This window comes from Gallus gallus, chromosome 1 (assembly GCF_016699485.2).
Source record: "Gallus gallus isolate bGalGal1 chromosome 1, bGalGal1.mat.broiler.GRCg7b, whole genome shotgun sequence".
Taxonomy (NCBI): Eukaryota; Metazoa; Chordata; class Aves; order Galliformes; family Phasianidae; genus Gallus; species Gallus gallus.
Window position 1 is genome coordinate 180,976,920 of NC_052532.1, and position 24,891 is coordinate 181,001,810.

General features: G+C 39.3%; 2 protein-coding genes across 7 annotated transcripts in view; one reads left to right on the top strand and one right to left on the bottom strand.

Moving 5' to 3' along the window:
• AASDHPPT (aminoadipate-semialdehyde dehydrogenase-phosphopantetheinyl transferase) overlaps positions 1–6,555 on the bottom strand; it is a 23,907-nt gene extending 17,352 nt beyond the window's left edge. For 2 of the 5 annotated variants that reach the window (XM_040700246.2, NM_001278088.2), the window contains exons 1-2: positions 5,855–6,016; positions 4,863–5,088 (exon numbers count right to left, since the gene is read on the bottom strand). In XM_040700246.2, the coding sequence (XP_040556180.1) occupies positions 4,863–5,088; positions 5,855–5,998 (370 nt within the window). In that variant the 5' untranslated portion in view covers positions 5,999–6,016. Of the gene's footprint in view, positions 1–4,862; positions 5,089–5,551; positions 6,017–6,060 lie in introns of those variants that run through there. The other 3 variants (XM_046942016.1, XM_046942009.1, XM_046942011.1) reach the window with 2 other exon arrangements.
• Positions 6,314–23,630, top strand: KBTBD3 (kelch repeat and BTB domain containing 3). 2 transcript variants are annotated; one of them, XM_417170.7, is made up of 3 exons: positions 6,314–6,356; positions 14,669–14,916; positions 17,476–23,630. In XM_417170.7, exons 2-3 carry the CDS (start codon positions 14,693–14,695, stop codon positions 19,094–19,096), a joined length of 1,845 nt encoding a protein of 614 aa, XP_417170.1. In that variant the 5' UTR covers positions 6,314–6,356; positions 14,669–14,692; the 3' UTR covers positions 19,097–23,630. The 2 variants fall into 2 exon arrangements, with proteins under 2 accessions (XP_417170.1, XP_040562970.1); XM_040707036.2 differs by lacking the exon at positions 6,314–6,356 and adding an exon at positions 12,363–14,451.
• The last annotated feature ends 1,261 nt before the right edge of the window (positions 23,631–24,891 follow it).

The window sequence follows — 24,891 nt, forward strand, 5'->3', positions numbered from 1 at the left end:
GAACAAGAACAAAGAAATTCCTCCCTGTTTACTGATCAAAAGGGTTAAGACCACTGTGATGCTTTAGTTCAATAATGATGTGAGCTAGCTATTTCAGGGCTAAATCTAAAATTGAAGCATTTTCATATATATATATTCTGAAATCCTTAACCAATTAAAAAAAAACACAACATTTAACCAAACTCCTTGTTTAATTTCTTCATCTCAAACAGTGCATCTATATATTTACAGTCATAAAAATCACAGAATCATAGAATGGCCTGGGTTGAAAAGGGACTCAATGATCATTGAGTTTCAACCTCCCTGCTATGTGCAGGGTTGCCAACCACCAGACCAGGCTGCCCAGAGCCACATCCAGCCTGGCCTTGAATGCCTACAGCAACAGGGCATCCACAAACTCCTTGGGCAACCTGATCCAGTGCTTCACCACCCTCTGGGTGAAAAACTTCCTCCTAATATCCAACCTAAACTTCCCCCGTCTCAGTTTAAAGCCATTCCCCCTTGTCCTATCACTATCCACCCTTGTAAATAGCCATTCCCACTCCTGTTTATATGTTCCCTTCAAGTACTGGAAGGCCACAACGAGTTCTCCATTGAGCCTTCTCTTCTGCAAGCTAAAGAAGCCCAGTTCCCTCAACCTTTCCTCATATGAAAGGTGCTCCAGCCCTCTGATCATCTTTGTGACCCTCTTCTGGACACGTTCCAAGAGCTCCACGTCCTTCCTGTACTGGGGGCCCCAGGCCAGGACGCAGATGGGGCCTCACAAGAGCTGAGTAGAGGGGTACAATCACCTCCCTCTCCCTGCTGGTCACACCTGCAAGCGCACACTGCTGGCTCATGTCCAGCTTCTCATCCACCAGGACCCTCAAGTCCCTCTCCTCAGATTATTAGATATTAGATCAGATTATTATTAGATAATAATTTGGCAATTGCCTATTCTAGCAAAAGATTAGATGCTGATTGTTATATCTCTATAAGAAAAAAACAATAAAATCAAAACCAATTAAAACTTCACTCACAGTAAATTAAAGTATTGCAAGAAGGACAAAAACACTCAAATCTGTCTTTGTACTGCTTTCTAGTTAAAATAAATAAATAAATCCTTATTGGAAACTTTGGAAAGCAGGAATTAGAAAAGCATTACAAGTTCAGAAGTTTGTCCAAACATGACTAGTCCACACATGACCCAAAGCAAGTTAACACTTGCTGCAACATTTCTGAAAAAGAATTATTTCTTTACTGAAAGGGTTACAATAACTTCACAGGCATTACCTCTCTGTACAAATGACATCCCGTTACTTCCACTAACAAATTTATAACACAGTATGCATTTTCCCAAACAATTTAAGCATTCATATTAAAATAATCTAAAGAAAAACAATCTTTCACCTTACTGTTTCTTCATCAGCAAGTCAGTTAAATCACAATTTAAACCTACTGCAATAACCTGCTGGATTACCAAAAGACTCACCACCTCAAGCAATTGTAATATGCAACATCTAAAGATACCTTCTGCTATCACTACATTATCTATTTCAATATCTGAACAAAGCACAAACCATGATAAAATGTTGCAAACCTGTGGAACTTGTGTAGAACTGTCTCTATTTGCAATAGTTGTTTGTGCAGCCTGCCCTCACTTTCTAAGAAGTAGTTTCACTTTTCAGATTTTAATAAGACAGAAAAAGTAATATGGAAAGAGGCACCTTCAGTACTGATCATAAAACAGAAATAAATAGCACAGATTAAGAGCAGACAAGATGCTTATGTGCACTAGTCTTCACATGTATATACTAGCACAGAGTTACTCAGCATATTTCTCAAAACTTGCAGTTGCATGATACTCTCTTGTATATTTAAAATGCATATTTTGTTCACTGACTGAACAATAAAGGAGTGTAAGAAACAGAATATTGGATACCTCCAGATTCTGTAGGATAGCATCAGAGGATGGAGTGTTCTGTCCTTAAACAAGCATATTAAAAAAAAAATACTGTAATGTACTTTGTACATATGGAACTCTTCGTCTTTGTTGCTGTTCCAGAGATTATAGCCTACCTATGCAAGACGTTATGCTCAGAAATACAACGTGCTTAAGAACCGCAGGACAACAGCACCACCCAGTGGAACTACAGGACAAAACAACACCAGTGAAGTCAAAGGTATCCTATATTCACAACACGGCAATAAAAACAGATCGTGTCTTCTCAGAATTACCAGGAACTTTCTCAGAAAGTATTTTAGGTGAGAAAAACTACTAGCATTAGTCTACAATTACAAATTCTATCCTTAATGTTGCTTATTCACTGGCTTGCTTTCTCACCACATACTACTATTCCATTGCTATCAGATAGCTTTTCCAAAGACGTGCATTATAACTCTAACAAGAAAACTGCATGGTCATAAACAAAACCTATATAAAAATTTGGTAGATGATATATTTCAACTTAATTCACAAATGCTTATGTAAAGTTGCATAGTGGAAAACGCAAGGCCAGGCGCTGACACGCTCCTGACAGTCACTTCTTGCATATATTGACAAGCACAGAACTTCCTCCCTTTCATTGCCATAAGACAGAACATATGTGCTCCATACAAGATGTTGACAGCTGAATTACTTCTGAAGAGTATGCTAACTACGGAACTTCAGGAATTGGAAATGAAAGCAGTAATCTTGGAACTATGTGTTTGATACTCCTCTACACACTCTGAAGCTTGCCACCATGAATTCAGACCATGGATATAATGACTTTCCCAGTAGCACCATTTTCTGTTAGCATTTACCTAGATCTCTGTGAAAACAGTGAGATGGGTAAAGTAGCATTAGAAATTATGCACGTTCAGGAATCACAGCAGCCTGCATCTGTCACTAGCTTGTTTTGGACTGATACGTAACTTTTCAGTATGACTTCATTACAAAAATGTCAATTTAATTTCATTACCGAAGTCTTTGGAATTACTAGCATCTCCAGAATAGTCACTATTTTTCTCTTTATAGGTAAAAACACTGAAGACTGTCTGCATCGGATCTCTGCTGCTTTGTCATAGCAGCTGATGTTCCCAAATCCACAAAGCTGCTGACTGCAGCTGTTCAATACGATGCAGAACCATTTGCTCTACTGCAGGAGTTCAGGACCACTGCCATCAGCAATACTAGGAAATGCTGGCAAGAGCCTCTCTCAATACTGAAGAAGTTATGAAGTGAATGCAGTATTCAAAGACCTTCTGAGTGTGTTCCCTATCTCAGTGGGGGTAGGAAGTGGAGGTGAGTGGGTCAGGGCACAGTTGCCAACCAGTGTCAGCTCATCAGTTTTTTCCACAGTATGAGGCCTAAGGGCTCAAGGTAACAACATGATTGTAGAGAATTAATTGGAGATAGAATTAACGGTTTTAATATCTGTTTAACTTTTACTTCCTGTTTCTGGCTACAGCACTGACTTGCTCTATGGCATGCTCCTGCTCTTGCTGTATATCAAATTTCAGGACTTGTTAATGGCTACACTCAGCATCTGCAGTTTGCTGCACTGTTTATCACTTTGTTTTGTTTTGCCTAGGAAAGCTGTGATAAAAGCACTGTGCTCAAGCATAACACAGTATTTGGGCCCTGCATTATTCCAGTCCCTTCAGAGGTATACGTGCACTAATGTGGCCTTACCAACTGCCCACAGTTTCTAGCAGGAAATATCCAGCTGCTCTGGTATGGGGTCCTCCACAGGTTGTAGTGGGGACACACACTCCAGCATGGTTCTGGAGCCTTTCTACTCCTGTGACAGCATTACCTGATGACCATCATTTTTTGAGTTAGCCTGTAAGCTCAAGGAATTGAGTCAGATAATTTTGCTTTGAACTGCAGTAAAGTTTCTGTGCATATTTACTAAACGTACCATTCCAGAAATTTAATGCTGAAAATAATCAACAAAAAAGTGTAATGCATTCAGAAAGATATAAAGTTAGAGTTTGAATCTTTTTCTTACTATGCTGCAATATTTTGTAGTATGATGTCCTGGACAAACTGAAGATTAAGAAGAGAGATTTTTTGAGAACTCAGCTGTGTTACTGGTTGACTGTTTGACAAGGATTCTCAAAGTCTGAAAAACACTAGTATATACTAAATCTCAGTATACTTCCTTCTCACCATCACTGAGCATTTGTGAATAAAATGACCTTCGTAAAAGTGCACTTAAAAATATCCTTTACTACAATTTCAAAATTCTTTTGGTCCTTAAGTTCACTAAGAGTTATGCTAGCTTAAAGTTTCATACAAGTAAATAAGCCAACAGCTGATGTTTTTGAAGTGTAGCTCCTTACTAGGGATACCTCTAACAGACTCTGATGATTCCCTCTCACTGAAGATTACTGCACACACATAGCACGTATGCCAGTTTGCTGCATTCCTGGGCCCAGTGCTGATGCATACAATGTCCACATTTATGGGAATGGGAAATAACATCCAAAGCCACAGGCTGTTAAGGTCTAAGAGAATTGGATCCCACTGCCCCAACGCTGAAAGCTGTCCTTGCTTCTACGTCCCTAATGGTCAGCAAACCTGCAATTAAAATATCTGCAGGCGCCAATCCTGTCAGCATCACAGCAGGATTCATGACCTTATTCTTCCAGGGTTCTGGTTTCTAAACTGGAAATATATTCCTATTTGGTGTAACAGGAAACCTTAAGCAAACTGTAAAGAGTGTAATAATTAAAAAAAAAAAGGAAAAAAAAAAAGAAGGCAAATACACAATATGTGCACACACACTCTTCTGATAACACTGAATTCCTAGGACACAGATTGATTATTTGGGAAACTTTGATGTCTTCAGCACTTAAACATTACAGAATCTGCTTTGGTCACAGTAATGCATTACCTGGTAAATCAGTCTTCATTACATCAATGCCAACTTGAAGCTCAGGCTCAGCTGCAAGAACTGCATAATCTCCTTGATGAGAGACATTGAAGTTGTAATTTGAATATACACTGAATATGCTGTTTGCCAGGAAAGGTTTTCCTTTTGATGTCCTTTGCAAGTGTATTTCATTCCAAGGTATGCACAGCTTTTCTGCAATTAATTTCCGCATCAGCAGGCGACCAGCCTACAAAATAAAATGGAACCAGACAGAACTATTATGTGATGTACAACATAATTGTAGCTGCTAAGACACCACCTGCCTAAAAAAGTATGTTTTCATTAGTGTCAAGAGAAAGTGATTGTTTGTGACAGATCGTTTAGGTTTTCCCCTTTATAAAAGCCCCTGTCAAGTAAATTTAGCCAAAAACCAAAAGCTTTTCACCAGAGCAGGGTATGCAATATGCATATCACTATCAGCACAGAGACTGACAGGGTCCATAAAAAGCAGAGTAAGCCTTGAAGGCGACATAAAATTGGTCCTTCTCTATCTTATTTACTTCAGACACTTTGCTGCACTGATGAATACTCTTTATAATACACTTTTTACACAGCAAAACTCTCTAAAGCTTTCTTTTATGAACAGTCATCCAGTGACTCAGGCACTTCACGAAACGCTGACGAGCTGAAAGTGCTGGGTAACTGCTTACAGCCTCATCAGCCAAAAGCCATCACTGTCGCATTGCTCTGCAGGATTTAAATCCTGAACGGATCACGCGGAAGTCTCAGAATGAAACAGCTTTATTCTCCTACACGCCGCCCTGCTGCCCTCACACGTAACCTCACGGATAAGTCGGTTCTGTCTCCTCCCTCACATCACACTGTAACGCCGACGCCAGGACGCGCTCACAGCACGGACGGCCGTTACGCGGCAGCAGTGCGGCCCTGCGCGCCCAACCCTGAGGGAGCCGCTCAGCCCTTCCACCGTGCCCCCCGCCCTCCCATGTGTGTACCAAGGCGGCTTTGGCATCGCGGGCATAAACAAAGCTGCCGATGCGCTCCTTCTCCTCGGGCTGCACCAGCCGCGCCGCCAGCAACCACTCCTCACGACGGGGTCGCCAGGCGGCGCAGGGGAAAGCCCAGCGTACGCCCCCCATAGCCCCACAGCCCGGCCCGCCGGGCCCGCCCACCCGGTGGGCGGGAAGGAGGGCAGGACCACCTGTGGAGTAGCGACAGCCAATCCGCTGTCAGAGCGGCGCCTGAGTGACAGGGGAATGCGCCAGATGTCGGCCTATCAGACGAAAGGCGGTGCCTTGCGGCTGAGCTGCGCCCGCGGTGTCGTCAGAGTCGCACGAGCAACGCGGGATGGGCGGGCTTTCATGAGGACTGACAGCCGGCGAAGCCATTCCGAGTACAAGAGCCGGGAGAGTGACGCCGGAAGGAGCCAATCTGTTGGCGTCGCTGCTGCGCGGGGGTGGGCCAGACTGGTCGGAGAGCTGCTGGTGTTGGCTGCAGGTGGGTACGCGCCGTTCGGAGGGGAGCGCTAACGGGGGAATGGCTCTTCACCGGGTGCAAGGGGACAGCAGTGCTGACGGCCTCCACATCCCGAGGCCGAGCGGTCGGGCTGCGAGGAAAGAAAAACCGCTCCCAGCACCCCACCCGCGCCAGCTCCAGTCCTTCCTTAGAATGAAGGGAGCCGCCGCGGGGCGCATGCGCGGGCGGGTGCGCATGCTCAGAAGAGCGCTGAGGTCGCTCCCGCCCCCCCGCGGGAGGGGCGCTGTGAGGGCGGGTGTGCGGTTGTGCTGTGTGGCCGGTGCGGCGGTTGCGCTCTGTCACCTTCCTTTGGTGCCTGTCCAGAGTCCGTGGCCAAATAAAAGCGTCTCCGATGCCCTGCTGCGCCCTCAGCACGGGATGCCCTCAGTATAAGGCCATCGGCACGTCACCAGGAGGCAGTTGGTTGGTTTGCTCCTCAGATACAGACTTGAGTATAGATTGGCCGGTGCAAAATATTTCAAATACTGAAGTAATATTTGGGGAAGAAAGCGTTCCAGCAAGGAATCTGTAGTGCAGTTAATTGATTTTTAAAAAACGATTCCCATTAATCTCCCTTGCTTAAGCACGGGGTGCCGTGCATACTCTGCTATGTGTTACCCACACAGACCTCAGCGAACAGCGGAGGAGGATTTCGTACAGCTGCAAAAGCAGGGAAGTGCTGCTCTGTGGTGCCGATCTGTAGCTGAGCCTTGCATTTCAAGTGGTGAATTCTGGGCGCTCAGAGGAGAAAGTTGTGGCCTTGCTGGTGCTGAGTTAAGCCTTTGTCATAGTTGTGATGGAGTGGGATCTTACCCAGTTCCACAAAAATCTAAGGTTTGATTTATAAGTTTGACCTGGCTGTGCTTTCTGCTTACAGAGATAGAAGTGTATCAGTACTTTTAAATAGCTTGTTTATTGAAAAAATGAAAAACAAGCATGGTGCCTTCCAACTCTAAGGATTCTATGATTACACGTAATTATACATAATTACTGGGAGTGGAACTAGATGATCTTTGAGGTCCCTTCTAACCCAAGCCATTCTGTGACTCTATAAGTGCAAACTGAAGCTAGAGATGCACTACATGGTGTATAACGTAATTATGGATTATATGAAGCTGCATTTTAATTCTAAAGAGGCTGTGATTATAAGTGTGCTCAGTATTGCATGTGTGTTCTGAAAAAAGCCTTTTTTTAGTCACATACAGAAATTTAGAGGCTATAAAACACAGTGAAAACAGTGATTTTCTCTTCCAGAATTTGCGATTACAACATTCGCTAGAATTAGAAGCACAACACAGCATTTTTTTTTTCTCCTGAAAACAAAATTATAATTCTTGAACTTCTTTACCTAAATAAATAAATAAATAAAAACACAGCTTTGGAATAAATCCCAAGAAGTTTGAGTCTTTTAACTGAAAATGTTTTTTATCTTCATGGATTGATGTGTTTGTGAGTGGATACGCAACTAAAGATCACTGCTTGCAGAGAGGGATTGTTCCACTTTGGGATTGCCTCCAGGACTCAGTGCAATTTCACTGCTTCCTGCTGGTAGCATGCTGTTTCTTTTTGTGCTTTTTTTTTTTTTCTTTTCATGCTGTTTTTTTCCATCACTTCTAAAGAGTCCAAAGCTTTAAAGCCTCCGTGTCACCTTTTCTTCTTATAACACTGTCTCAATATGTATTATTGATAAATGCCACTTTTGTGAATTAAACGTCTCAGAATGTCACATGCATCTTTTTGATTGTCTGAAAATGATTGACTGAGTATTCATTTTTCTGTGAAGTTCAGTTATTTATGAAAAAGCTGTGAGTCTATCTGTCTCCTTGATAATATATTATGTGGGGTTGACCCTAATAAATTTCAAGTTTTATTAAGTGTCATTGCAGTGGCCAGTTGGCCAATTATTTGATGAGACCTCCCATTATCTGAAGGGGGCCTCCAGGAAAGCTGGGGAGGGACTTTTTGTAAGGGCAGGTAGTGACAGGATGATGGAAATGGTGTTAAACTGGAAAAGGGTAGATTCAGACTAGATGTTAGGAAGAAATTCTTTACTGTGAGTGTGGTGAGACACCGGAACAGGTTGCCCAGCAGGACTGTGAATGTCTCCTCTGAAAATGATTGACTGAGTATTCATTTTTTCTGTAAAGTTCAGTTATTTATGAAAAAGCTGTGAGACAGAGTTGCACTGAATTTTCCAGGCAAGAACCTGGAACTCTGACTGTTAGAGTAAGTTGATAAAGTGGAGAAGAAAAATAATAAACTATAAAATACAAGGCTTTCTACATAGTGTTTGTATTTAAGTTACACTTTTGTTCTCTCTTTCCAGTGTAGTAAGCACTTAAGAAGGTTATAGAATCCTTCAGGTATATGTTCCACTCATATTCATCTTGCTGAGTATTAAATTAGGACTGTTAATTTACATGTGTAGTGCTAAGCAGTGCGTTTTAAAATTGTCAGTAAGCAATTTTTTCTCCCCCTTTGAATAGAAGTGAAAATAATACATCATGTTAATAAGTACATAGAATATGTCAAATACTGAAAATAAAATTTAAAACATTATTTTAAAACAGTGAACCTGACATGCTGAACCTCCCAAGAATTTATAGTGTTCTAATTGTTACTATACTAAAGCAGATGAAATTTATGAGACAGCAGTTTTTGAAGACTTACGCTCCCTTTACAGTTGCATTTAGAATTAAAAAATGAAAACCTCCCTGCAAAAATGTCTACAATTTCTGTCTTTTTATTGTATTAATCCTTTTTCCTATTTAAACAAAGTGTATGGGAACTGTTGAATCACAGCCTGAACCTCTGATTGACCACCTGAGGCGAGTGCTGAGTCAGCTGCAGGGGCACAGGTGAACACAATTTCACCTGAGTGACTGGAAGGGATGGAGCCAGGCTCCACCCCTCCTAGACCCCGTTTAAAGGGCTGACTCCCAATGAAGAAAGATCTCTTTCTGGAGATCCTTCCTCTTGGAGCCCTTCTACGAGCCCAGGACATGGGTAAGATCTTTATTTCATTTCTCCTTTGTAACGTGATAATCTCTCTGGTCCAATACCTGTATACCTGTTTGCCATACAATGAAGTATGTTGTAAAATAGCAGTGCTTATGATTCTACTGGTTTAAAACCCTGCTGTCAAGTAAGACGCACCAACCAAGCAGGGAGCGACAGAAGTAATGCTCTCTTGAATCATAATCTATGTCATAGAGCCATGGAGTCATAGAGCCATGGAGTCATAGAGCCATGGAGTCATAGAGCCATGGAGTCATAGAGCCATGGAGTCATAGAGCCATGGAGTCATAGAGCCATGGAGTCATAGAGCCATGGAGTCATAGAGCCATGGAGTCATAGAGCCATGGAGTCATAGAGCCATGGAGTCATAGAGCCATGGAGTCATAGAGCCATGGAGTCATAGAGCCATGGAGTCATAGAGCCATGGAGTCATAGAGCCATGGAGTCATAGAGCCATGGAGTCATAGAGCCATGGAGTCATAGAGCCATGGAGTCATAGAGCCATGGAGTCATAGAGCCATGGAGTCATAGAGCCATGGAGTCATAGAGCCATGGAGTCATAGAGCCATGGAGTCATAGAGCCATGGAGTCATAGAGCCATGGAGTCATAGAGCCATGGAGTCATAGAGCCATGGAGTCATAGAGCCATGGAGTCATAGAGCCATGGAGTCATAGAGCCATGGAGTCATAGAGCCATGGAGTCATAGAGCCATGGAGTCATAGAGCCATGGAGTCATAGAGCCATGGAGTCATAGAGCCATGGAGTCATAGAGCCATGGAGTCATAGAGCCATGGAGTCATAGAGCCATGGAGTCATAGAGCCATGGAGTCATAGAGCCATGGAGTCATAGAGCCATGGAGTCATAGAGCCATGGAGTCATAGAGCCATGGAGTCATAGAGCCATGGAGTCATAGAGCCATGGAGTCATAGAGCCATGGAGTCATAGAGCCATGGAGTCATAGAGCCATGGAGTCATAGAGCCATGGAGTCATAGAGCCATGGAGTCATAGAGCCATGGAGTCATAGAGCCATGGAGTCATAGAGCCATGGAGTCATAGAGCCATGGAGTCATAGAGCCATGGAGTCATAGAGCCATGGAGTCATAGCACATAGAGGGCAGATAGTGACAGGCATAGGGCATAGAAGGGCAGATAGTGACAGTATGATGAGAAATGGCGTTAAATAGAAGAGGGTAGATTTAGACTAGATATTAGGAAGAAATTCTTTACTGTGAGTGTGGTGAGACACTGGAATAGGTTGCCCAGCAGGACTGTGAATGCCCCCTCTCTGGAGGCATTCAGAGCCAGGCTGGCTGGGACTTTGAGGAACCTGGTCTAGAGGGAAGTGTATACATACTAGTATTAGGGATCAGATGTCTAACAATACAGGAAGTGCTGGAAGGTTGGTTGTATGACGTGTGCCAAACCAGTTGTGTGATGGAAAAGGGCTTGAGTATATAGAGCTTTTATGTGCCATGAGAAGAGTCTGTATGGCACAGAGCCTTATGTTAAGAAATAAAAAGAGACCCTAAGTCTAATGAACCATCTAGTGGAGTTTGGTTTTTGGTACTTCAGATAGACTTTGTAACTGGAATTCCATGGAAGTAAATAGAACAAAAATAAGGAGGCTCATTGCCCAGTTTTCCTGAGCTTCAGATCTATGCAACATATGCTCATGCCATCTATGTTTTTATCCTGCTGTCAGTAACTCAATCAAATATTTATAAATGTAACTGTAACTATTGATTAATTCATATGGCCTTGTAGGAGAATGCATTAAATAATTATAAATACTAATTGGCCCTGTTTTAACATGCCAACTTTAAGCTATCTTGTTCAAGTATTTTGTAGGGCTTTAAAATCATGAACACATACAACAAATGGATAAATTAGTACAAAAACTATCAAATAAGGTTGGAACTGGCTACAAGAAAGATGAGAATTGATTGATTTATTTATTTTCAGTGGAGTGAAAGGAAGAGCAAATTAGGATTAACGATAGCAGTGTTCATTAGTATCTTCCTTAATGTCAGACAAAAACGGTAGTGGTATATTGATAAAATTTGCTTTTAATACAAGATAAGGAGACACTGCTATAATGGATTAGGATTTAGGACTCAATGGATGACCACTGGATGAGTAGTGAGACACTGATGAGAATTTAACCGTCATGCTGTACAATAAATCATAGAATCATAGAAAAGCTCGGCTTGGAAGGGACCTCAAAGATGTTGAAGCTCCAACCCCCCTGCTGCAGGCAGGGCCACCAACCTCCGCATTTAATACCAGGCTGCTCAGGGCCCCATCCAACATGGCCTTGAACACCTGCAGGGATGGGGCATCCACAACCTCTCTGGGCAACCTGTTCCAGCACTTCACCACTCTCATAGTAAAGAACTTCCCCCTGATATCCAGTCTAAGTCTTCCCTCCTTCAACTTATAACCATTTCCCCTTGTTCTGCTATTACTTACCCCTTCAAAGAGTCGGCTCCCCTCCTGTTTATAGGCTCCCTTTAGGTACTGGAGTGCTGCAATGAGGTCACCCTGCAGCCTTCTTTTCTCCAGGCTGAACAATCCCAGCTCCCTCAGCCTGTCTTCATAGGAAAGGTGCTCCAGCCCTCTGTGGCCCTTCTCTGGACCCTCTCCAACAGCTCTCTGTCTTTCTTGTATTGGGGGCCCCAGGCCTGGATGCAGTACTCCAGACAGGGCCTCATGAGGGCAAAGTAGAGAGGGACAATCACCTTTCTCTCCCTGCTGGCCACCATTCTTCTGATGGAGACCAGGATACCATTTGCTTTCTGAGCTGCAAGAGCACACTGCTAACTCATGTTCAGTTTTTCATCCACCAGGACCCCCAGGTCCTTCTCTGCATGCTTACTCTCAAGGATTGCTCCTTCCAGTCTGTATATATGCCTGGGATTCCTCTGACCTAAGTGCAAAACCCTGCACTTGGCTGTGTTGAACCTCATTAGATTCACCCAGGCCCACCTTTCAAGTCTGTTGAGGTCCCTCTGAATGGCATCCCTTCCTTCCGTTGTGTCAACTGTGCCACTCAGCTTGATGTTACCAGCAAACTTGCTGGGGGTGCACTCAATTCCATCATCGATGTTATTGATAAAGATGTTAAAGAGCACCGGTCCCAAGACAGACCCCCGGGGAACACCGCTTGTTACTCGACTCCACCTGGACATAGAACCATTAATCACCACTGTGAATCTAATAACAGTGAAAGAAAGATGAGCTCAAACTGGACTGCATGAAAAGTGCAAGAAATAGTAAAACAAAAAAAACAAATTGGGTCTCATAAATGGCCTTAGAAGGTCTGACAGTTGTTTAACTAATCCTGACAAAAGCTGAGAGAGGACATCTTCACTTGAGAGTTACGACTGAATAAACATCGCAAAGGAAAATTAAGTCAGATGATAATTCTGTCAGAAGATCACATGAATGTAAACATGAATAAATTGAATGTGTACTTAAAAGAATGTATTTGATCTTGTCATCGATAGTATTGTAATACTCTTTCAGTGCAAACATTAGTGGTGAAAGAAAACTGAAAATATACTGTCATTATGAAAGTGATTATGTGATATCTTTGCCTGTGGAGATGAACCTGATGACATTAGATGTGTCTGTGTTCCTTATACAAAGATGAATATTACTGAAACTCGTAATTTGACCAACAGAAAGCAAATAGCAGGTCAGAGCGCGCTATAGAAAATACATGTAAAAGAGGGACATCTACTATCTGTTATCAACTCCAGAAATTTGTGAAAAGAAATGTAAACAGAAATTTGTTTACATTTCCTTAAGAAAAAAAAAAAAAAAGACTTGTTTTACGTAATGCTAAACAAACCTAGAAATTCACTTCAAGTTTCACTCAGATGGGATAACTGCTTTTACTGAAGCAACTCTGCTTTTGCAGATTTAGTCTTTTGAGGAACAGAATTGAAGGTCATATCAAAAGGGTGTTCTAGAGAATTCTGACATACAAAAGAAAGATTCATGATTACAGAAGCTGGAGTTTATGGGACCATATGTTAACAGAGTAAATGGTAGTCTTGCTCTGTATTTTTCCAGTTCCTCAGACTTAAAATGGAAAGAGTGAATATGTGAGATTGTCTGGCCATGGGAACGAGAAGATGCCTGCTTTGAGGGTGCCAATGCTGGGATCAAGATCAATGGATCTTTTCTGTTCCAGGAGACATGGAGGTCTCCTTGTGGGTAGAACTACCTGACTAGATAAAAGTACGGATCAGTCTGCTCTGAAAATACCTCCCATGAAGAAGGTTGCCTGATGGTTAAGTTTGCTCTGAGTGTATCACCTGATCAGATAAGCCTTTTCACAAAGTTTAAAAAAGAAAATCAGTATTATCCTAGACTCCACATTTGGCTTGGACTTTTTTTTTTTGTCCCCTTCTTTGTCAATTCAGGTGGGCCATCATCTATTGCAAGTACAATTAGAATCGTGGACACAGAGTTCTGCAATCCAAGTTTCTGTATGCTTTAGAATAGGGAAGTTGGACTAAAATTTCCAGAAAGGTCAGTTTATGCATCTGTAGCAGTATGAATAGCTCTTAGGATAGATGTAAATAAAATATATCTGAAGTTTCTTAATGCCATCAAAGTGAAATAAAGTATTTTTAACGTAAAAAAAAAAAAAATTAAAAAAAAATGGCAAAGCCCAACTTAACTGTAGTAAAAAAATCACTTCAGTATAGTGATTTTCACTAGAAAAACTTTCTACTGAGAGGGATACTGCACCATGTTAAGTTAATGCCTAAGTAGGCATTGCCTACTTGGCAGGTAGCCATGAGTCTCTATCTCCTTTGCACTGAGAGCTCTAGAAAGTCCATTGAGTTTGGGGGTTTGTAGTATGCAGATGAACTTTGTGGAATCTAAAAGTATGTAATAATTTCTTTCCTTTTCCTCTTCATTTTAAATCAAATTGTAAGAAGGTGAGGGTAAGCTTAGGGACAGCTTGGCTTAAATGACCGTTGAGATCTGTAACATGCTCCTTGATGTGCTTCCTGTGGACTCTTGAAAAAAATTCCTGCAGGTGGGTGCTATGTTGGATACCTTACTTTTCAAAGTATGTGTGTGTATATTTTGCAAAGTAGAACTATTATGCAATTCAGTATAAATGTCACATAAATTTAGAACTGTGCATAGGACTTGGAAACCGATTTCAGTGCTAGGAGTTTTGGTATATGGCATACTGGTTAAAAAAAAAATAATAATGACCATAAAATCAATTACTTATTTTTCCATTTCAGGTTCATGAATAGATTGAAGAAAACATGGCCAATCAACGAGATTACATTAGCAGACCTATTTGCAATGGAATTTCTGTTCCTGAAAATAAAATCAATTCCCTAGTGGCTGAAGGTCATGGACAACAAATTCTGAAAGTACTACAAAAGTTCAGAGAACAAAATATATTTTTTGACTTTAAAATTATTGTGAAAGATGAAGTCATTCCTTGTCATCGTTGTGTACTGGCAGCTTGCAGTGATTTTTTCAGGTAAGTATAATTTTGGCATGAGTTGGCAGGAAATGGATTGGAAATTCTTTGGAAGGGCAAGAAATAATATTATTACAAAAATTAAAAGATAAATCATCACAACTTTTGTATGTCTGCAGAGTTTTCATCAAAGTGGTCAAACAGTGTAATACAGATAGTAAAGTAAATAATTGCACTGTTAGATTTCCAGAATGACCAGCATGGAACGGTCTGTGTACTTCGACACATTTATGCTGGGAAGCATAACAGATTGATTCCAAATACATGTTGCATTCAACAATTGTGGTTAAATAGTTCATAGTTTTGGAGTTGGGTTGGATTTTATTATAGTAAGATGAGTAATCAGAATAGCATAGTTTTTCTTCAGAGTTATTTAAGCAGATAGCTAGTATTTTTTCCAAACTACAAATTTCAGCCTTTCAGTATGAAACAAAGCTGTGATCTTCCTTTTGATACTTAAAGCTATACATTCCTAAGGGACACATTGGTCACATACAGAATTTATGAAGAACCTTGCTAACCTTTTCATTAGCATAACTGAGATGTGCAAATCCCAACTGCAAACCTGTTTCTAGATATATTTTTTACTGAAACACAAAAGTAAGATGCTCTAAGAATGAAAAACTGGGGTCCTGAAAATGAGTTAATGAACTTAATTTGGTTGCCTGTATGTGAGTGATACATTATTCTCAAATGGCATCTGAACATCTCACAGTCTGCAGAAGTCTGCCATATATGACACAGGACATAGGCTAGACATGTGTCCTTAGAACTACTGACTAAAGAAGAAATGCAGATGAAAAATTTCTTCATTGTAGCAACAGATCTGGCTTTGCTTTAACGTATAGTAGTGTTTGGCTCTACAGAGACAGTGATAGAAAGGAATATAAGCATGAAATGGCTTGCAGTAGTAATTTTTAGCTGAAGTAGTGTTTTCACAACCAATAGGCTTTTGGGATTAAAATTTGCCAGAAGAGTTTGTGCGTAACAATTGTTATCAGCAGCCGTAAAATTCATAAGCTGTCCTGGAATGCAAGGCCGATCTATTACCTTCAGGGATTAAAAAGTACCTATGTCCACTAGATAAAAAGCTTTTCATCTAACAGATTATCTTTCATTCCTTTGGACTTCTCTTAGTTTTGGTTTCTTTATGTATACCCAAGATTCAGCAACATTTTGCTCCCTACTTGTTAACTGTTTGATTCAGAGCCTTTTCTTAGCTCCTCTTCTTCTACTTGTACTTCTCAGTTGCTGTTGTTTGTAAGTGAAGCTTTATTTCCTAGGCACCCAGTATCCTTTCCATTTTACTCTGCAACTTAGAGATTTGTATCATAGCTTCAAAAGACTGCGTATTTATTATGGAAAAAGTTATGGGGATGTTAAGTTTCTTATTGTACTTACACCTTCTTGTTCAGGAGGTGAGTTTCTGCTTTATTTGATGTTTACTTTCCAAAGAGTATGCTGCACGCAGTGGCTTTTATTTTCTTCTTTGGCTTCATAAAAGTATGAGATTTTAAATATCACATACTATCCATATACTAATTGTGTAAGAGAGCTATGATATAAAACTCACTTTTTTAAAAATAGGAACTACCTATGGGTTATTGTTAATCCAAATTACATACTCAGTATTTGGAATCATTTGTCTAAATCTTTCTCCACTATCATCTTTGGTCAAATCTGGGACACCGATGCTTGTGCTCCAGGAGCGTGAGGGCAAATGACATGGCAGAACGGTTCTCTTGCCAGATTGCAATATCTTAATTACTTTATTTCAGAATGTTAAATTGTGTGCAGTAGTTAAATGTTAAAAAGCAGTTATTATGTACTTAGTAATAAAGTACTCAAACTTGCAATAAAATTTAGACAGATCTACTGATCAATAATGTTTGTTTCACAATTTCAACAATTGTCTTCATAGTCAGTCACAATCTATTTTTTGTACAGGACATTTTATGATCAAATACTGTATCAAAACCTCATTTTTTTATGACATCTGCCTTTACCCATAAATCTGTCTGTCAGGGCTAAAGCAAAAAATGAAAGCTGCTCCTTGTACTTTTTCTTCTCTCATCACTCACTCACTTTTGTTCCTGAGGAATGCACCCATCATCCACACTGCCATTTGTTCCAACCTGCAGTTTGGAAGGCCTTTTTCCACTTTACTTTCTGTATTTATCCACAGTACATGACCTAAATCAAGTTGTTTTTTTGCTATATATTTTTTAAATCAGCCTTTCTCAAACTGTTGAAACTGATGATGCCCCTAACAACTTTCACTCCCACTGAGTTGTAGATTTCATCTCACTTTGAAAATCCATAGAAAACACAGCTGCTGTCATTTTTGAACCATTGCTTTGAGTACGTTATTAGTAATCCTTTCTTCTGGTGGCACATCAAGCCAATGTATTCTTATTTTTGTTAACCTTCACATTTTAGATCTATACAGCCATGCCACCTTACTATACTCCCCAATTTTCTCCTCCTTCCCACATCAATGTTGCCTTCTGTTTGCTAGATCCTTAATTTCTGTGTATATCTTCTATATTTTATTCACAGAGCCATGTTTGAAGTTAATATGAAAGAACGAGATGATGGCAATGTTACTATTAGTAATCTATCACCCAAGGCAGTGAAAGCTTTTCTTGATTACGCTTACACAGGAAAAACAGAGATAACAAATGATAACGTGGAAATGCTCTTTCAGCTATCATCATTTCTTCAAGTTTCACTCCTTTCCAAAGCTTGCAGTGACTTTCTAATAAAAAGTATCGATCTTGTCAATTGCTTACAGTTGCTTTCTCTGTCGGAAAGTTATGGTTCTGTCCGCTTATTTGATCATGCACTAGATTTTGTACAGCACCACTTCTCCCTTCTATTAAGATCAAGTGAGTTTTTGGAGATGAATTTTGAGATATTACAAAAATGTCTTGAAGCTGATGAACTAAATGTCCCCGAGGAAGAATCAGTGTTGAATGCTGTTCTTCAGTGGACCAAACATAACATTGAAACACGACAGAAATATCTGCCTAATTTGATCAAAAAAGTGAGGCTACACCAGTTACCTGAAAAGACTTTGCAAGACTTTCTGCTTTCAGAAGAATATTTACTTAAAAGTGCTAATTGTTCAGTAATAATCAATGATGCAGTCAAAAGTGTGCAGGACTTCAGCGGACTATTTCCAGATGCACGTCCTTCAACAACAGAAAAATACATATTTGTTCATAAAACTGATGAAGACGGAGAAAACAGGTATACATTTTGCTACAACATCAAAACAGATAAATGGAAAGAACTGCCACATACACACATGGTTGATCTTCCAGGGTCAAGCTTATCTAGCTACGGAGAGAAAATATTTATAACTGGAGGATGCAAAGGGAATTGTTACAGGACGGTCAGGCTTCATATTGCCGAACCTTTTCATGATGCCACTGACCAAACCTGGTGCTACTGTCCAGTCCGCAATGAATTCTCCATAGTGTCAGCTATGAGAAAACCAAGGACAATGCACACCTCTGTTGTCACCTTAAACCAGTTGTTTGTAATAGGTGGAAAGACCAGAGGAGCTCAAGAAACCCGAAGTCTTTTGGATGTAGAATCATATAATCCTCTCTCCAAAGACTGGAAATCTGTAAGCCAATTACCCAGAGGAATCTACTATCCAGAAGCAAGTGCATGTCAGAATATAATTTACGTCCTTGGCTCAGAAGTAGAGATTACTGATGCTTTTAATCCGTCTCTTGACTGCTTCTTTAAGTATAACGCTATGACTGATCAGTGGTCGGAGCTTGTAGCAGAATTTGGGCAGTTTTTCCATGCAACTCTAATCAAAGCTGTTCCAGTGAACTGCACACTGTACATCTGTGATCTGTCCACCTACAAAGTCTACAGCTTTTGCCCAGAAACCTGTGTTTGGAAAGGGGAAGGATCTTTTGAATGTGCTGGCTTTAACGCGGGGGCAGTTGGGACAGAAGACAAAATTTATATATTAGGCGGTGATTATGCTCCAGAAGAAATCACGGATGAAGTTCAAGTCTACCACAGTAACAGGTCTGAGTGGGAAGAAGTTTCCCCGATGCCAAGAGCCTTAACTGAATTTTACTGTCAGGTCATTCAGTTTAATAAATACAGGGACCCCTGGTCATCTGTAATGACAATTTGCTCTGGAGAATTTTGAAATTCCTGAGTCAAAATAATCTGTTTAAATGCACAAGTTTTAGAACAGATTTTTCAGTATTAGTTTGCAGAAAAATATGTATTATTTTTGTTTTAAATCTTCAGTTTAAATTGTCTGCTATAGAAATGTTTCTGAAAGGGTCTATAAAATTCCCATTCATCCTAGTCATTATATATTAAGAAATACTTAGTTTTATATACAAGTCTTCTCTGTAATTATCTGAATAATTTGAAAATAGTGCTTTTCAGAAAAAAAAAAAAGTTATGAGGAATTTATTTTGTAATATGTGCCATTATTTCTGTAATAATCACAGTTGCCCCAGGTGATATGATAAATTGCTGAGTGAGGAAACTGATAGTGATACTGTTTTCCCTACGTAACTGAAGTTTAAAGAAATCTACATTCATGTTGTTTCCTTTTTATTTATTTATTTATTTATTTATTTATTTAGGTATTCACAAACCTGTTAGAGAACTTCATTGTCAATTTTATCTTATTAGAATGACCTGAGCAAGGGGAAGAGCCAAAGTGACCTTCACAGCTTTAAAACCAGGTGTCTAACTTGAAGAGACTGAAAATTCCCATCATCTTACATCAGCTCTTCAGTTGGACCCGTTCTTTTCCATCCTTGTGCCTTAGTAGTAGCTGTACTTTCTGTTTTCATCCCGTCGCTGTGGCAAGACAAACTTTGATAACATTTTGTAGGGTGAGCGAGATTTCTACAGTGTGGGTGATTCACATGGGAAGTTGTGGCTGCACAGATGGTCACCTCAATCACTGCAAGAAAAAAGACTTCAGGATGTTTTCTAACAGAAGTCTATCATCTCTGAACTCTGCAGCAGTTTCTGCTAAGCAGCCAATAGGCTCCTTACAGCAGAAAGTTGCAAGATTAAGTTTTAGTTGTTGCTTCAGTTAACTACTGGAAAAGTTTGTATCTTGTAATGCATAGAATAAAAAGGTAGAAAAAAAACCAAACCCATACTTAAAGTAAGTAGTGTTTCTGAAGGAAAATAAATCATTTTTTAAAACTCCTATAGTATTTTAAATGAATTAAGACGCTTTCATCTTCATGGCAATTTTAAGTGATAAGTTATTACAAGGTAAACACTATGCAATATATTGCTTGAGAAACTATAGTAATCTATTATGTTAAAATTGTAATGGATTTTCAGTATTAATACTACTGTGAAGTAAATTTGATCTAATGCATACAAAGTGTCTGCCCAACAGGACACTGGAATTATCTAGGCTTCATAAACTCACTTGTAATCTTCCACAGCCTGAGAAATTTCTTTCTTTCCAGATATTTAAATAAGATTTCAGTAGCCCTTATGTATTAATTAGGCCATAAAGTTGTGTTATGCCAGACAGAATGGTTCTAAACATCTAAGCATGTCTTTTCCAAGCAGCTTAAAAATGAACAAAATTTAATGCATCTTTTACATGGCTTCAGACAACCACTGTAATTTTGCTTTCACATCTCTGCTGCATGTACTTTTGGCAAAAGTAAAGCTCAATATTAATGTTTAAAGCTTTATATTGCCTAGCAACATATTTCTCTTTCAAACAGTAAACAGTGGAAATCTCCAGTTCTGTCATTTGTATAATTTATCAGATATCTTTCAAAAGATAGATAATATTATAAATATTTTCATAAGGATGTAAATGAAAAGTATGCACATTTGGATAGCCTATTAACAGTGGAACTTTCCCCCTCAGTAATTTGTATTAAGATATGTGTCAGTTCTGTAGAAGTAAATAGTTTGTTGTAGTAGTATTTCAGGTAACTTCCCCATTTATTTTGATCTTTTCATAGTGAATCTCCAAATCATATTATAAGTAGAGCTAGACTGGTAACCTTTACAATCATTTTATATCAGAACATGCCTACTTTTTGTTAGTAAAAATGATACGTATTGTATAGTTAGGAGAGATGGAGAATACCATTCCTGCTTATTAAATTATCAAGGGAAAAAATAAATAGGAATATAGGAGAATAGGAGTTTTAGCATTAGTAGGCTAGTCAAGGTAGCATAAACTTCATTTAATTATCACAACTTGTCACTTTCCATCAGAAGTACAAGGCTGCACAGAACTGCCAGGCCATGGCCTGAACCAGTGGTTGAGCACCAGGTGAGAAGGCATGGCTAACCCAGGGAGCTCGGGTACAAGCAGTGCACCTGAGTGGCTGAAAGGGTGGAGCCTGGACTCATCCCTCCTCATCCTCATCCCTGCCAAGGGAGCAGAAGCTCCTGGGTAGAAATTGTACTCTTCTTGAGCTATCACTGGTTATTAGAAGGAGTGAGCAATTTGTCTTTGTTATCTTCTGTTGCTCCATAGTGCTTGTATCCAAGTAGGAGATGCTGTCATTGCCTTCTTTTGCTGCACAGGGGCCCAATTCTTGTTTGCTTGTGGTTTTATGCTATTTTTATACCCAAGTAATGACCATGTAATTTATGCAATGACAACAGTGACACATTATGCCCATCTTATATGGGTATAAACAGCTATGCAAGTTAGAAGAGACTAGAGAACTGCAAGTTACTTTCTGTTGCTTCTGTCCTGACCAAATTGCTGGGCTGCATAAACAGAAGAGTCAGTCACAAGTTCAGGGGATGCTCTTTCTTTCAAGTATTTTCTTACAGTATGTTTTATTTGGTATACTTGCTGTATGCTTATACCTCTGCCATATGACACCAAACAGAGCATATGTGGTAAATTATTTGTTATTCATATATATATATATATATATAGGAAAAAAAAAAACCAAAAACCTAAACATAACTTTATTGGGAAAAAAGACATGCTTCTTTGATATTCTATGCTGCATTTGCACAGGAACTAGTGTCAGTTCCCAGTCCAACAAATCATTCATGGATTTCGGATGGTGTTTTGCTCTCTTAATTGGTGATGAGGAAATTAATTAGTAGCATCAGTTCCTTTTTACTATTTATTACAAAAAGTTACTGTGAAATAGAATTAATTTTCTTCTGTTACGTAGGTAAACCCATGGAGGAGAAAAAAGAAAAACTTATTTGTTGTAATTTCAGCGTGATAGGAGAAGGGGAAATGGTTTCAAACTGAAAGAAGGGAGATACAGACTAGATGTAAGAGAAACATTTTTTTTACATTAAATGGTAGTGAAGCACTGGCACAGGGTGCCCAGAGAGGTGGTGGTGCCCCATCCCTGGAGACACTCCAGGTCAGGCTGGATGGGGCTCTGAGCACCTGATGGAGCTGTAGGTGTCCCTGTTCATGGCAGGGAGTTGGGCTAGATATCCTTTAAAGGTCTCTTCCAACTCAACTGATTCTGATTCACATGGAGGGCTGAATCTGATAGTGGAATTGAATGCAGAAGAAGCTATGTTACAAAGTCATGGTTAAAAACAAGGCTTTAAGATAAAATTAATGACTTATTTATCACAGGATTTGTAATATATCTAGTGATGGGTGAAATCTCAGTGAAGTCAACTGCACTACTCAAAACAATATGGGTTTCTTGCATGAGTTACTTCTGTAGGTCTGGATCAGATATATATTTTAGCTGACTACACAGCAATTACAGAATTTTAAAAGATCCCAAAATTACTGCAGGGTGATTTTTTTTTTCTACAACTTTTCTGACTTTTCAAAGCTCACAGAACTTAATAAAAAAGTATGTTCCTCTGAAAATAATGCATTACTAGATAACGATTACCTAGGTTCTCACTGAAATATATGAAAATGTTTAAAACATACAAATTGCATGTAAAGGTATATGCTACTATTTGCACCTAAATGATGTAACCAAAACATTTCTAATAGTTGTTTACTGTATGTCACAGAACACATTATAAGCATGATCAGTACAATATACATTAAGATAATATACACGTGGGATTTTAATACCCAGTAAGGATTATATTGGATAGTTTGATAAGAATGCACTGAAAACATTATGGCACTTTGGTAATGTTATCATACTGGTTTAGTTACAATAAATATCAATTATTCAGGTGTTTATATTGATTATGTTTGCACAGACCTGATAATTATTATTTCTGTATTAATGAATTTATTTACTATATTTAAAATATGTTAGTAGTAAGTCAGCTTACTGCTGTTAAAAATTCATTATATTTAAAAAATGGAGTAAGATTTATTGGTCAGATTTGTTCCCAGTGTTACTCCATTAAGAAATCTGTATACCTCTTCTGATTAGTGATAAGTATTAGGTAAGGTGTAGGATATAGGATGTGCTGATAGCATTTGGAAATGTGGAGTCTAACTTTAGATGTTTCTGCTTGTGGTTGACCAACAGGAGGCAGCGTAAGATCTATTTTAATTAAGACAGAATTAAACCAGGGATATTTTGACAATATTTGTATGTGAAAATTATGCTCGGTTTACTTTTTCCCTTCTAACATCTGATAAAGCATAGAGATCATTAAAATCCTGCTGCTGCCTGGGCTCTGCTGATATGTGGAAGTATGACACTACTGTACGTTTGCTGAGATGTTCATTCTTCTGTGAAATAAAGCACCAAGCAACTGAATACTTCCCTGGTCTCTGTTATTGTTCTTGGGTTTGCTTGCTTGTTTCCAATGAGTTTCAAAATGCAGAGAATCTACAATGTTTCCAACTAGGCTAACATCTTTTCCAACTGGTGAACAGTTTGTGTATTAGGATATGACCAAGAGAGCAATTAGCAGGCACAAAAACTGCAGTGACAGCATATTTGGTGTTTGTTTTTTTCACCATCCTTGAACTTTTTATCTGCACATCGTTTGTAAATCAATTTGCTTTTATCAAGCTAAATTAATTTCGTCTGCTGGAAAGCTGTATTTTTATTTTTATTTTTACTGCATAGTACTTGTTTAAATTGGTATTTTTTTATTGGCTGCATCTAGATCAGATTGGTATGTAGTATTTTCAATAGTTTAAATATTGAAAATGATTATATATTTATTTTGAAGTGGGCTTCCATGCTACTTTAGACGTTGCTACTCTAAAATACACGAATGCAAAGTCTGCAGATGTGGCATTAAGTGAGGGAGCCCTGTGTTCTTATATTCCTCCAGAACTTAAAGTTCAGTGACCTTCACAGTCTGTATCACAGACTGTATCACAGTATCTTACCCAATATACCAAATCATTTGTAAGAAGTTACACTCAATGGTTTTCTTAGTTCATGAATAAGTTAAATACTTAGAAGGAATATTCACAGACCTTACTCACTGCTAAACACCTAAGTCACCTTCCTTGACCAGCACATTTCCTTTATCCTGCCACAATTATATGTAATGTTATGGTTGGACAGCATAAGTTTCAGGTTATTTTCTCCCCTTCTGCCTTGAATTCTCTGCTATTGTTACTACTTCTAGCTGCAAAGATAAATTCTCACAGTTACCAGTAACATGCAGAGCAAACAGTTCCTGGAATTATAATTGTATCTTCAGTTTTCTTCTGTTTCAGTCAGCTACATGTTAATTCAAGTGCGTTCATGTGAATAAAGGTGGTCTAAAGACTTGGGAGGAAGCTGGTATATATCAAATAGCCTCTGCAACAATGGAGTAACAGTTGGGGAGAAAGGAGATCTCTTTAACATTAGGAGAACAGCTACCATGAGATCTCATACTTCAATTTATATTAATGAGCAGTAATCATATTTAGTGCTTTTGTGCTCCCTATGAAAAAGGGATATATTATTATAATTAGCACTAATTATTTTTGCAGATTGGCAGAGGCTCAGGCTGGTAATGAGTTCCCTTCTTTATCTTTTTCCACCTATTGCACTTCAATCCGGGTTGAACTAG

Coding starts and splice junctions, on each gene's coding strand:
- KBTBD3 (XM_417170.7), top strand. CDS start 14,693: ATGGCCAATCAACGAGATTACATTAGCAGACCTATTTGCAATGGAATT. Junction 14,917..17,475: donor GCTTGCAGTGATTTTTTCAG/GTAAGTATAATT, acceptor TTTTATTCACAG/AGCCATGTTTGAAGTTAATA.